The 14923-nt window shown below is 44.2% G+C and overlaps 1 protein-coding gene and 1 non-coding gene across 5 annotated transcripts in view; both read left to right on the top strand.

The window, feature by feature from the left end:
- Positions 1–110: 110 nt before the first annotated feature.
- trnar-ucu lies at positions 111–184 on the top strand. Its single transcript has one exon. It is a non-coding gene; the product is annotated as a tRNA-Arg (tRNA).
- A 5876-nt stretch (positions 185–6060) lies between these two features.
- Positions 6061–14923, top strand: part of cadm3 (cell adhesion molecule 3) — a 116520-nt gene continuing 107657 nt past the window's right edge. For 3 of the 4 annotated variants that reach the window (XM_034207898.1, XM_034207896.1, XM_034207894.1), the window contains exons 1-2: positions 6061–6276; positions 8220–8361. In XM_034207898.1, coding sequence (XP_034063789.1) covers positions 8271–8361 — 91 coding nt within the window. In that variant the 5' untranslated portion in view covers positions 6061–6276; positions 8220–8270. Of the gene's footprint in view, positions 6436–8219; positions 8362–14923 lie in introns of all 4 variants that reach the window. The other variant, XM_034207895.1, reaches the window with a different exon arrangement.

Here is a 14923-nt window from a genome sequence, read left to right as displayed (position 1 = left end):
ACCGGCCGGGAATATATCTTCCTCCGAGCTGCGGTCCTGATGCTGAGGATGCTGCACAGGCTGGGAGGGGGAGTATAAATCCATTTTTGATCGAAAAAAACCACGGCACAGTCTCTGTGGCGCAATGGAATAGCGCGCTGGACTTCTAATCCAGAGGCTCCGGGTTCGAGTCCCGGCAGAGATGATGAGGAAAGTGTTCCAGCTTTTTGAATGAGTGATGGAAACATATATCGTTTGGTTGGTTTTTCAGCCACAACGAATCCTTGCTTCTCTGAATACAGATATAACGGACAAATAGATATGCAGAGGCCAAAAGCAGTGCATCTTGACTGAATTGTTGAGGCTTTTCAGCACTCAAAGGTCAGCGATTTAATATGCACATCTCAAAGGGCAAATAGACTGAATACAAGGCGCAGTAGGGTCTTCGTTTCCAGCCTGCACTGTCAGGGCTGCAAGCTCTGGCTCCAGTCTCATAGCTCTGGTCATCACGCGGACGCACCACAGGACACCTCGTTTGAAAGTCAGTGGACACGGTTTCAGCACCTGGGGCTGTCCACTCGTTAAACCAGAGCAGGAGCTTTTTTAATGCAGAGCAACAACAAAACATTCAAATCCTTTCCATCCTCATAACAAGTGTTTAAGTATGCCAGATGCTGCGTTACTACTCTCCTGATTGATTTACAGAAAGGACTTCAAACACAAAAGACTCAGTGCCAGAACATTGTGTCGCTAACATTATTGTATGTGTGACCTGCCCCACCGGGGAGGGGGGGCTGCGATAATAAAAGGGGGTTAGGATACTTAACGCTAACCTGGGTTCCCCAATACGAGCCCTTAGGACAAGTCACGCAGATAAGAATAAAAGGATGGACAGGGACGCGGCCTCAAGTTCAAATGTTTACAAACGTTTATTATATAAATAATCAAGTAAAAGTTCAGTAATATAAAATGCAGATTTCAACTTATTCAGCTTTCCCAGTCGACACACCTAAGTCCCACGATTGAAGGCTGGCTCTGACAAGGAGAGAATAACTAGAATAATTACAATATCACACATATAGTGATAGTTAAATAGTTAAAAGGTGATTCTTCTGGCCAACTGCTGAGGGTTTGCCCAAAGCCACAATATCACCACGTGTAGCTGTATTCGATCAACACTCACTGCAAATCACCCATATCTGCATGCAAAAAGTGCCCAGCAAACCACATGCTCCACTCCACAGTATGGCCAGGATCGTCACTGAAGAAGTATAAGCACAGAGACAGTATTAGACCTTGTGGGACAGGGTGGGTCAAAAAGGGTGCTGTAGCTTTAAATCACTAGTTTGTACACAATACAACAAACTAGTCAATAAGCAAAACATAGAAGGCAGGCAAAACGGTAGCAAACTAATCCTAAAATAAATGGAGAAAGGAGATTAGAAATTGTATAAAGACTGAATGTCCTTCAATGTACATAGCCTACAATTAATCTCCTACCTCTGATGCAAACGCATTCACTCAATTATCACCTCACTGGACACCTCCGCAACGGTGATTCTCTACACAGTCTCTGCTGGGGCTGTCAAGAAGCCTGGCGTTTACAGGCCACATTTTAACAATTTAGTGGTAGGCCCAGGGCCGCCCCTGGCCAACTTGGGGCCCCAAGCGACATTGTGAGATGAGGCCCCCCCGAACCGACAGGAGTGAAACAAAATTTTTTTGGATACAAAGTAGGCTACTTTGCAAATATAATTCCTGTTTATTATTATTATCAACACTTTTTTATGCAGTGAGGTAAATGGTTGTGCATGTATGTCGTTCAGTATGCGTTTACAGGTACGTCTGCATTTCCTGCCAAATACTAGCCTCAAAAAGATTAAAATATAATTAATGCAAATAAACAACTTCTACTAATAATAATAATCAATTCAATAATATAAATACTATATTATTTTATTATAATATAGTTGTATAGTCAAGACAAAACATGCTTATGACATGCTCAAAAACTGATATTTCTTAAATCTGTATTCAAATGTAGTTCCCTCTGTCAGCAATGTATCAACAACTACACACACATTTCTATCAGTACAGTATTTTTCTGTGTTGTGATTGACATGATGATGACTGTTAGGAGTTAAGGGGAGAGGCTGAGCGTCACCATGAAATGTGCAAATTGACATAAAAATGAATATAAGGGCGAAAAATGCTCCATATTTTTTAGGCTGGAAACTTGAACTGTTATGTAAGCCAACTAGACAGACAGTGTATCACTCTTCCTCCTGTACATTAGCAGATAAAAGGCATCACATACTTGAATGAATGTTAAATAAAGAATGCTGGAAATAACTGCATCTCCATTAGCCTGTATGCTATGCAGAGACTGCCTTCTTCATGTCGTGAATTGCAGCTGATGTTTTAATATGGCAATTGGCAATTTGACTTATACAACATTCGCAAGTTGTTCATTTGACTCATACAATAACCCACTTTCGAGTGATGCTCTAGTTTCTTCATGTTTTGTTTTTTGCGCCGGACTGAAACTGTCTTTTCACCGACATCTCTTCACCTTCACTAGTGGCCGTATCAAAGCCGTGATTGGTCAGATGTCGATTCATTGCAACGGTGTCGGGTTACAGACCTGCTCCCCTTGTCACCTCTCACTCTCGCGTGTCAGCCGGGGGTGCGCGGAGAACTGAGCGGAGAACTGCGCACAGCAGCTGAGGCCCTCTGGGCGGGGCCCCATGCAGCCTGCGTGATTGGCCTGTAGGGAGGGGCGGCCCTGGGTAGGCCTACACTGAATGTTACAAGTCCTAACAGCAGCTTCACATACCTCGTATAGGGGGAATATCACGCATATCAGCCAGACAACGATAACTGGAACAAGAACACTCGTAATAGTCACAGCTGATTTGGGTGAGGAGCGAGTGGGCATTTAAAGTGTGGCGGGAGATGCTGAACTACTACAGCTGCGCGTTTTCCTTATATGGAAGGGCCAGCTGACTAAAGAAGGGGGGGGGGTGTGTGTCTTAAAGGGGCAGTGGCGGCCCAGCCACGTGAAGAAATGATCTGACAGCTAATCCAGAAGCAGTAGCGCCAGCTACATATGCATTTTTTTTATTGAATTATAGACTATAACGACAACGTGGTGATACAAGTGTGGAATAAGAATTGTGTGTTTTTAATTGAGTGAAATCAGACTGGGGACCTTTCTGGAATGCATTCAAGGACCCCTGAAGGTGGACTTTAGTTTCTACATGAGAAAAACCCACATTACCCAAATATTGGAAGCCCAAAGCAACACTCGCCCTTATATTTTTTTTCTTGGAGTATAGCAGCTGCTTTTTTTGTTGAAGATCTCACAAACGCCCCTGCTCTCTCCCTATGGGCATAGATATGTCTCATAATTATTTGTGTGAACATAAAAATAATTTGTGTGTAAATATGTGATTTGTAAATGTAAAACAACATCCACAAATGCATTTAAATGATTTGCAAACTCACAAATACATTTGCAAGTGTAAAACGGATCTGCAAATATGCTAAATATGTTCACAAATAAAAAAAAGATCTGTGAATATCTCTTTAACATTTACACCTTTCGATCAGGCATTTGTAAATCCATTTTGTATTTGTGGACCAAAAATGCGCTTGCGGATCTCAAATCTCTGTTCACGGATCTCAAATCTCTGTTCGCGGATCTCAAATCTCTGTTCACGGATCTCAAATCTCTGTTCGCGGATCTCAAATCTCTGTTCGCGGATCTCAAATCTCTGTTCACGGATCTCAAATCTCTGTTCGCGGATCGTCTTTTTACACACGGAATTTTGAGACATATTTTCCGCCGGTCTCGGCTAAAATCTACTCGTGTCACTCGGTTATTTTCGGAAACCACGTGATGGCCCGCTGATGGCGACATTTCCGCATGATTTCAAAGTAAGAGCATGATGGTTTGTTTAATGCTCTGTTTTTGTATTATAATGAACAGTGGAACGTTAGATGCATTCTTCATCACCATCACCATCATCATCATGTTATAGTGATACAGTTAGTTTGTGTTATTGGTTCAATATAGCATATATCGAGCACTTTCGTTGATGTTGAAGTGCAGGCTATACGCCACTTTCGGGTCCTGGGGGAGCAGCTGGCAGCGAAGCAGCCCAGATAAAACTATTTCTTCATTGTGTATTCAGTCAAGCGGGTCGAAGTTACAAAGCACTTCACATTTTATTAATCGGCCTAATTTTACCTTACCAGTGCAGTAATAAAGTAATCTGTAGAAAAGCACCGTATTTAGGTCAGGGTTATGGTGATGAAGAATACATCTAACGTTCCGCTGTTCATTATAATACAAAAACAGAGCATTAAACAAACCATCATGCTCTTACTTTGAAATCATGCGGAAATGTCGCCATCAGCGGCCATCACGTGGTTTCCGAAAATAACCGAGTGACACGAGTAGATTTTAGCCGAGACCGGCGGAAAATATGTCTCAAAATTCCGTGTGTAAAAAGACGATCCGCGAACATAGATTTGAGATCCGTGAACATAGATTTGAGATCCGTGAACAGAGATTTGAGATCCGCGAACAGAGATTTGAGATCCGTGAACAGAGATTTGAGATCCGTGAACAGAGATTTGAGATCCGTGAACAGAGATTTGAGATCCGTGAACAGAGATTTGAGATCCGCGAACAGAGATTTGAGATCCGCGAACAGAGATTTGAGATCCGCGAACAGAGATTTGAGATCCGTGAACAGAGATTTGAGATCCGCAAGCGCATTTTTGGTCCACAAATACAAAATGGATTCACAAATGCCTGATCGAAAGGTGTAAATGTTAAAGAGATATTCACAGATCTTTTTTTATTTGTGAACATATTTAGCGTATTTGCAGATCCGTTTTACACTCGCAAATGTATTTGTGAGTTTGCAAATCTTTTAAATGCATTTGTGGATGTTGTTTTAAATTGACAAATCACATATTTACACACGAATTATTTTTATGTTCACACAAATAATTATGAGACATATCTATGCCCATATCTCCCCTTCAGCCCCCCCATGGCTTTTATTATTTTGTAATTTTCTTCAAACCCACCTCCCTTAGTTTCAGTTTGTCACCACTGATTGGGCTGTCGTGCGCCATCCATGTTTAACCCCATCATGCCTCCCCACACACGGACCTAATCCACCAGTAAAACTAATCCCTAATCCTCTCTGGCAAATTGAACAACCCCTCCCTCCCTCCCTCCTTAGGTTCCTGAGTCCCAAACGGTCATGATGCATATATAAAACGTCAGAGGACTACCAGATGATAAAGTCTCTACTGTAGGCTATTTTTATTATATGTACAGCACTTTGGCTCGACCAAAAATCGTTTATAAATGTGCTATATAAATAAAACTTGATTTGATTTGCAAATGTATCCTTCAAACGTTATCGGATATTATACAAATTCTGGAATTGATAAGAAATACAAAGTTATAATACAGTCACAGATGAACAGCAGTATTGAAAGGAAGATACAAAGACACAGTAAAAGTCCAACAAGGACTCTGTAATACCATTATTACCATAATGCAAATTATTAAGGAAACAGCAATGGGTCTATTTCCAAGATATGCGTAATAGCTCCATAATATCAATGATAAGAAATGGGAACTGTGACGATCAACTCCAGATGACCTCTTAATTAAGGAGATACGGCTGCACTTTTGATAAAAGTGAAGAAGGATAGGAGACCTACTCCATATAAAACTTCCAGATAAAGTGAGCAGAGCTACCCCCGGGGAATCCTAAAGTAATGTGCCACCACAGGAGATAATATAATACCATCAAGTGCGATAAGGTCAGTGCACTCACTGTGGAGTATTATGGGAAACAGAAACACTATGGTTATTTCTCGGTGAGATCACACATGTCTATCTGCTCCATCTCCATCGTGTTTGTTGCAGGTCCCTGCTCTGGCCCTGTTATCCTGATGGTACGGGCCAAATCGTATTAAACCCCCCCCCCTCTCCCTCCCTCCCTCCCCTCCCTCCCTCCCTTGTCCCCTCCCCTCCCTCTCGTCTTTCAGACAGACTGTTTTTGCTGCAGTGAACGGCAGCCGTGGAGAGAGAGACACACACACACACAGTGAGGAGGAAAAGCAAGAAAAACAAAGAGTCAGGAGATAAAGAAAAGTCGATAAAAACAGATTGAGAGAAGGCTCAGGACGAGCATCAAAGCAGGGACCTTAAACCGGGGACCGTATTGGAGACCAGCGCTAACGAACCGGAGGCGGAATATAACGGTGTGTGTGGTTATTACCGAGCATTGCTTCTTCTTCTTCTTCTTCTTCTTCTTCGCAGTTTGTATTGTTGTTCTGGGTTTAGGCTGTAAGTCTGCAGGGCGGACAGGAGACACCTGACGCTTTCCCGTCTCCAGGAATGTGTCTGTGTTCGCACTCTGGGTAGGTGGCTGTGTGTTTGTGTGTAATCCGGTATGCCTGCCCTGGGTTAGGGTTAGCTGTATAATCCCCCCTCCGTGTTTTATAATTTACTCTGAATATGCGTGTTGTGCGTGGTCTCCCTTCCCTCTGCTCTGTGGCTTCGTCTCTCTGCAAAACCTCAACTGCCTGCGCTTTGTGGAGCAGCCTCAGAGTCTGTGAACCTCATCCCATCAGCACCAGATATCCCTGCCAGTGAAGGTGTATGGACACATTGCTCTGGTGCTCCTGTTGTCCGTCGCAGCGATGCAGGCAACCACGATCTGTTATTATTGTTAATATCATCATCATCATTATCATCATCATCATTATCATCATCATCATCATCATTATCATCATCATCATCATCGCTATCAGCAACTTGTCTTTTAGGGGCTTATTTCCCATGGATGCACTTGTTCTAGTTTTGTTTTCATTTCTCGCCAACAGAAAAAAAGGGCTTGGGCAACAATAAACACAGAACCCCAACCCCTCCCAATCCCCACATCCCATCCCATCACATGCCCCCCCCCCCCTCATCCACACCCTCCTCCTCCTCTCCTCCACCCCACTCTATCCCCGCCCTAACCTCCCGCCCGTCCCGCAGGCAACACACACTCCTGCGCGCTTCTCCTCTCCGCGTTGGCAATGAGGGAGCGTTTCGCAGATGGACCGAGAGCTTTACCTCAGAGCAGGGCCACTGCTATTTTAAGGAATGTGCGTGAGAGGAAAAGAAGAAGTGTGTGTGTTTGAGAGAGAGAGAGAGAGAGAGAGAGAGAGAGAGAGAGAGAGAGAGAGAGAGAGAGAGAGAGAGAGAGAGAGAGAGAGAGAGACGAGAGAGAGAGAGAGAGAGATAGAGCAGAGGCAGAGAGGATATGAGAGATGAGAGAGAGAGAGAGAGAGAGAGAGAGAGAGAATATGAGCTTCTATTATTCTACCAACGTCCTGTCCGTCTTCCTTCTCCAGTGTCGATGTATTCTCAGCGGGAGACAGGTGCATCTCTGCTGTTATGTTTTTTTCTTTCATTTCCTCTGTTTATTTTCAAAAGCACGTTTGTTGCAATGTCCAATTAGCTTGAATTAGTTGGAGCTGGCTCGAGGGCTGTCCAAAAAACACTCGTTTCCTTCCCTCCATATGCGCACAGCTTGTTAAAGTGAAGGAATACATTCACAGTAATATCAACCCCTTCCTTGTCTCCCCTCATTACCACAGATGCACCACCACCATCAGAATGATGTTATTCCTATATGCACATTGTTACAGCCAAAGCCAAGAGCCAAAAATAGCCAAATATTAATTAAGAGGCAGGCATAACATATCAAAGGCACTCAAATGCCAATTTACAAGAATACACATCCAGGTGGAAAACAAAAAGTAACAGTGTTTAAATAAGTGTAGCATGCTGAAGTATTGTGATAGCAGCCAGCTGATAGTACAAGTAGAAGTACAAGTATGTATTGCACAGATTTATTCCAGCAGTTGAATCGTCAACTAAGAGATAGCAGCCAGTAATAATAATTCTAAAGCAGTACATATACATTATCCTTTCTACTGTATGGTTTCCATCACCTCCCCCCCTCCTCTTGCACCCGTCCCTCTCAATCTCCTCTCCGTATGCTATGACACAAGCAGGTCGATGAAAACCCATGGAGCAGCGGGTGGGCCAAGCGTTTATTCAGCAGCAGCCAGCCAATGGCAGGGGACACAATTAGTGGCCGGTAGGCTTTGCCCTGCTTGTTTTCCTTATCTCTCCACTGCTCTGCCTGCAGGTGATCCAGAGCTCCTCGGCCCTCCTGAGGATTCAAAGAGACAGGCGGACCATGGCCTTCCCATCAGCCCCCTCCACATTATGGAGTGTCAGCTTATTGACAGTACTATTCGCAGCTGCGGTCCACGGCAACATTATCGATGGTAAGCACCTCTTTATCTGACTGCTTTCTATTCTCTGTATCTGTCTGCGTGTCCCCGGGGCCCCTGACCTCCCCGACCCTCTCTTTCTGTCTCCGGTCTGTGCCCCTTATCTGTTGACTTGAGTTTTTTGTTGTTGTTTCCTGTATGATGACAAGGGAATCACAGAGGCGTTAATAAGCACATGGGACACTCCCACCTCCCAGGACCCCAGTGGAATTTCTGCCGTTTGTTTTTGAGGAATGTGTGTGACTTGCACGAGGTCGCAGAGTCCCACACACCCATGCACACTGCAGGTCCTTAGTGAGCTTACTTTCCCCATGACATCCTTCTATTTTCCTCTTTCTCCCTCCCTGACAGCAGGCACTCACTCGCGCAAGTCCCTCTAGCATCCTCCTTTTCAAGTTCCCTGCCTCAGCGGCTCGTCGTTCTAACATGTGTGTGGACTGTATCTGTGTCAGAGGTTCACACTACATGGGGATGAGCAGTAATCATCTTGTACTTCCTCAAACAGCAACACAGGTGTGCACACAGACACAAAGTAAAGACACATGTCCCTCGCAGTGGCTGTAGCTCAACATTTGATGAGCTGGGTGCGACTGTGAGCGCATGGCAAGAGAGGATTTGATGAGAGAAGCACTCTGTAATGATATCATCCCTGCTGTGAGTACCCAGTGAACAGGAATACTCTGTTAAATGTGCTTTTCCAATTACATAACACTCAGATGACCGGCTGACGGTAATTCTACCTTTTGAGGGCACATTTTGCCGATGGCGAACAGGCACATCATGGTTGTCCCTCAATCCATAGATAATTGATCGACTCAGGTAGAAAGCTGTTGGCATTTTCTCATTACAGTCAAGGATTTAAGTGTTTGGCAAATAACCGTAAGAAGATATAGCAGGCAAGTAGGAGTCTTAATAGATGCCCCTGATTTGCATTTGCAATATACATTCTCAGAGGTCCCTTGCATTCACTTAAGCACACCCACATACTTTAACGAATCTGAATAATCTTGTGTGTGCACAATGCCTGCTCAGGCCTGGGCACATGCACTGTTTACACGTGTATGCATACAGATGTGCGAGTTCACCCACCGCATTTACTGTACTTCCTCTTTATTTAGCCGCATCAGCTGTTTTTTTCTCTTGAATTATGCATAATTGTGTTTCTGCAAGTTTGTGTACGAAGTGTGGGTGGGTGGCACAGTGGTCAGTGCAAGAGGAAGTGAGAACACATCTGCCTGAGTTTAGATGCTGGGTTGAGGTCAGTGCTAAACAAATGCAAATGGAGGCCTGTCAGGGCTCCTGCTAGCTGTTGAAGATGAGAAATGCACCAACAATCTCCAGATTGAGGTGCTGATGATGAAATATCAATCTGTCGTCGGAGTGATGACCCCAACCGTGTAGATTTCTTTCAAACTCAGGCAGCGGTGCGTTATTTGGGTCCGAAAACGATTTTGGCTAGCATTCAGACTCCCGTCACATTTGATTAAGGTGTGCCTGGTGGGAGGCCTGACCATGCATGACCAATTCCTGCTTTAGTTTCACCTAAGAGCTGTTTTACATTATCATGTCAGTCAAGGAGAGTAATTACGCCTGGGACGTCTGACAGTGTTTAGGAGATGAGAAAACACATGAAAGACTGAAATTGAGAGTAGAATACAAGCAGGTACGCAGTGCAGGGTTATCTCAGTTTCACTGTGATATGCAAGTTGGTGTATTTGTATCATTAATCAAAGCAATCAGAGAATTACATTCACTTCACTGAAACAAAACTTTTCGGCAGTGAATTCAGAATCACTTTTGTAAAAAAAGAAAGAATATCTAATCCTGCGCTACTTAGGAAGACAATCAAGGACAGGAATTGGTTTTGGTGGCATTGATGCAAGAAATGCTGACAATTCTCGATTTTCTCAGGCAAACAAGGAGGTGAATCTCATAGGAGATCTCAGATCGTATATATGTATGTGTGTATATATATATATAAGATATGTATATGCTTTGTGCTGGCTCTCCTAAACAATGTGGCAAACAGTGTTATGGCAGCTTCAGAGGAAAGAATGCGTAAGCTGGAGATTACTGATCCATCGCTCACATCTGCTTCGATCAGGCTGATTGGAGTTGTTGTGGCACAGCAGCCGAGCTGTTATGTAGAAATAAAAGTAGGGCGGGGTGTGCAGATAATGCCGTCATAATGGAGATCTCCATGCTAAGAGGCCCTGAAACAGAAGGGTACACTTAGCATAAATAATTCAATGTTATGTATTAGAGAGGAAAAAACGATTAGCTCAGCAAATCAATGCGAGAGCACATGAGCAATCAGAGTGCAGGACTGCCCGTCACTTCCACACAGGATGCACTGTGAACTGTGCATGTGGACTGTGTGTCCCTTTTCATCATTCAGAGAGCGGAAGAGAGAAAAGGAACTCCCCCATGAGTTATAGGGTTGATTATTATTCAGTGACCGCTACATTCCCCCCCAACCCTCCGAACTCTCCTTCTGCCACTGACCCGTCTTCATTTGATGTATGTCAAAGTCAGGCAAAGGACAGCATTAAACGTCATTTTTTTCTGAAATCATCTGTGACCAGGCTTCCTTAGAGCGAGGTAACGAATCGGGGGAGACACTAATTGCGCCCCATTTGACATATCCATTTCCACAGCTGGATGTGCAGCCATGCGCTGCGGATGGAAAGTGCCTCTCAGAAGGGCACAGATTAGGCATGCAATTGGCCGACTGTGCCCCGGTTCTGTACCGCTGACCCAGTTACCTCAGGCTGCTGTGGAGTGTGGAGGGTCCGACAGCCCGACCACTCCACAGACAGTGAGCAGAGCTGCGTGCGGTGGCCTCCCATCAGCCACCTGGCCCTCAAATCCACGGCTGCCTGATCTCAGACCCCAGCAGAGTGTTTGCATGTGTGACAGGAAAACACAGCTAATAGTTTATTTACCTCGATGAGTTCTGCTGGTCGAAACAAGTGAAGCCTGATGCCTCCAGCTGAGGCTGATAATGGACGAGGATTAAAGGACGGGAGCAGTGTGGACCAATCGTTAGTGTGGTAAGATTTACAGGCGGGAGTTCTCCGCATGTGTGCGTCCTTTGCCAGCGGTTCACTTTATCCTCCCACAAAATGGGTTCCTTCCCCACTGGACCAGCTCTTTTCTCGCTGGCTCGTTGCCCACTTCCTGTGTGTGCTGCTGTTGTTTACAGTTTACTTCCTGTGTGCCAAGATCCGGGAACATTTGGCTAATACACTCTGCGGCTAACACACAATAGCAGTAGGCGGTTTGGATGGGAGGCTCTCTCTGCCTGTTAACAAGGATGACTGATAAGCAGTGACTCATTAACAAGCCGAGGTACACAGAGCCTGGGGGAATTACCGCCTAGCCACTGTGACATTAATAAGAGGCCTAAGCTATTTTTCCATTTGGCTCTACTGGCACCGGTCTAAACCAGTGGTTTTCAATCTCTGCCTTGGCTATTTACTGGCTCCAGTGCCTTTCCATTTCTTTCAGCCACTGGTTACCTGGTCTGATTGGAATGGGGACAGATCAGCATTGTCAGTGTGGGCTGCGGTTAATGGCATCTGCTGCTTCCATGGAACCCAGACTTCCCTCATTAGTTATCTGCAGATTCATTCATAAACATCTGGGGAGGAGGCCAATTATTTCTTCTCATACAAATTAATTAGTAATGGTTTTTTTCACAAAAAGAAAATATATTCCAACTCATATCCTTTGCTGTTCAGTCAATTGAAATCCATATTTCTTCCATTGTCTTGTGAGTTTATCCGTCTCTGATCCTTTCAATGTGTTGCCGTCAAGATCAGATTTGTGATTATAAATTGGATCCTGATTGGCTGGCTTTAGTTTGCACCGAATTCACATCTGGCAGAAAAGCAATTATTTCTTCTGTTCATTATGCCGATTAATTAAGGCTCTGTGGCTGATTGATTAAACTCCCAACAAAGTCCCACCATGAGCACCAGAGCATCACACATTATGCACATTCCTGTGTCTTTATGTGATCTTCATATAGCTTCAGACATGCTGAAACATAACACATCCGTAAGTGAAAGAAAGGAAACTCACAAATCAACGAGGAACAAGAGGTGATAAGTAATATGCTTTTACTAAATGAAGCAGAATTAAAATGCAGTATTGTGCCAGTATCATTGGGTCTTAAAAGTATCAAGACCACCAAATAAGACTCCATTAGACCTCGTCAATCTGAGGCAGATCTCATCCACCCAGGCACTCAGGCACTGAGAGATTAGATTACATCAGAACAGATCAATCTTACCTACTGGCATCATAATAACAGCAAATGTCATTTAGCTGAAAGAGAGAAGAGCTCTTGAGATTTTGCAAAGCTGTAACACGCTCTGCTTCCTCTCAGGTTCTCTTAGAAGACGCATCACTCTGCAGCCAGCAACCCGGGGTCGGGGAAATTAGGGGTCCGGCATATGCATAGCTGTCAGCTTTAAACCTTCACTTCACAAAGACACCTCCGATTAAACAAACGCAGCAACAATAACAACGTCAGCCTCGGAATAAATTAATTCACTTAGTTTCCAACAACAAGAGCCCTTATTATTGCGCTCGGCACTCAACCAGCTTTTCCTTTGATCAGGTCCCTCGCTCACACTGCCTCCCCCCCTTCCGCCTATCTTTTTCCCATTACCACCAGAATTCTCCAACGGTTGTATTAATTGATTGCTGCGGGGGTGGAAATCACCCTTCCTGTCATTGACGCATGGCTGGTCAGAACAAGGGCTTGCTGGAAAAGGTGTATCTGTGTGTTGGAGCCATGGTTGGAGCCCATCTCTGTGTTGTGTGAAGCTCCACCTCACCGCCGGAAGAGGCGAGCGCGTGGCTGTAGAGCGCAGCGTTTCTATTGATTGAGTCTGAGTGCTGAGGGTTCTCCCCGAGCGCAGGAGCTCCACCAATAAAAGAGCAGAGGTTGCTCTTGTTTATTGCCTCTCTTTGATGATGCCATCACTTCAGCCGGTGGAAGGAAGTGAGTCGTGGAGAGGGGGAGGGGGAGGGGGAGGGGGGTGTTATCGCTGATACCACAATCATAAAGCCATTTTAATTCACCTGTGTGCTATCTTGGGAATTCTCCCCTGGTCTGGTTTCTGCTGAGGATACCGATATCCATTCAGGGAGTCTTATCACGCCTCTAACATAGTACATATATGCCAAGTGTTGGGTGGAGTAATGTGAATATAAACTCTCACGGACATAATTCCAAGTGTAAATCTTTGCCAAATATCTGTCTTTACGTTTTATTGCGTTTTTAGGTGAAATACCTCAGTCCGCGCTGTTTTTCTGCAAGCATGCAGCTTCTGTGTCGACAATCCTGACACACCAGACCTTCCCCTTTTTATATTTTAAGTATAAATGGCTGTTTTATGGAAGTCATTTGTGATATACTTAGCAGTTTAACTCTAAATGAACCACAGTCTGAAGCGGGGTCTGGCACTTCTGCTTTACCCGCTGATCCAACGTTAACGTGACTCAGCTGCCACGCTGACAGTGAGGCTTTGTCATGGCTTGAAAAATGCATCACAGTTTTTGTTTTAGCCACAATTTACTCGCGTAGCTTAAAATCTGATTCAAAGTTAAAGGTGGGGTAGGTAGGCTAATTTTGGAGAAACCAGCTCGAGTGCGCTAGAATTTTAAAATACACAGCCGGAAACAAATCTGCCCCTTCCTTACACACACGAATATGACCAATGAGGGCACGAGATAAGTTTGTGCACAGATGGAAGGCTGACAGGCAGGTAGGCCATCCAGTTACTTTAGCCGGGCCGGCTCAGATGATTGGTCGTGCTTTTTACAGTATCACGGCTTCCACAGATGACATTTTTTTATGGATTTGTTGTCAAAGCACTTCAGATATTCATTGCTTTCGGGATGTTAAGAGCATTCCATGGAATATAACAAAAAGTGTATCTCGAGCCGGTTTCTCAAACTTACCTACCCCACCTTTAAGTCTGAAAGTTTATTTTTGTACTTAATCAGTTTCAAACTTTGTTTCCTGTAGGCTGATACATAACTTTATTTCAGTTGCATATTTATTGTGTACTGGGATATGGTTTTAGCACTGAAACTGTCGAAAGGTATCATTATTTAAGTTTTTTGTAATGTTACACCTCTACTGCTCAGTTTATTTATGGCTCCACTGCAATGCTGCACTCTTTATGTCTTCCAATCACACTGAACCACACCGTTTAAATGCACTAGCTCCCATCTGCCATTAAAATGCACTCAGGTTTATTGAAATGTCCTGCATTTATACAGTACCTGGTATTTAGTATATGTGCTTTCATCACCATTTATGGCTGCATTGTAATTGGATCAAATCTTTCATGTGCCCTTTGCAAACCAGCACTTCGGGAGGGTTGCATTGTCAACAAGAACAAGCATGGCGGGTAGACTTGATACCATAGAGCCTGGATTTGCTTTTCACTGGAGTGGAGAAGGTTGTCTTTTATGAGTCTTTCCTGGAAGGCAACACAAATGATGACGAGTGGCTTTTTGCTGCAGTTTGCTACTA

This window comes from Gymnodraco acuticeps, unplaced genomic scaffold (assembly GCF_902827175.1).
Source record: "Gymnodraco acuticeps unplaced genomic scaffold, fGymAcu1.1, whole genome shotgun sequence".
Taxonomy (NCBI): Eukaryota; Metazoa; Chordata; class Actinopteri; order Perciformes; family Bathydraconidae; genus Gymnodraco; species Gymnodraco acuticeps.
Note: the sequence above shows the minus strand (reverse complement) of the source record. Positions and strands in the feature narration are given on the sequence as shown.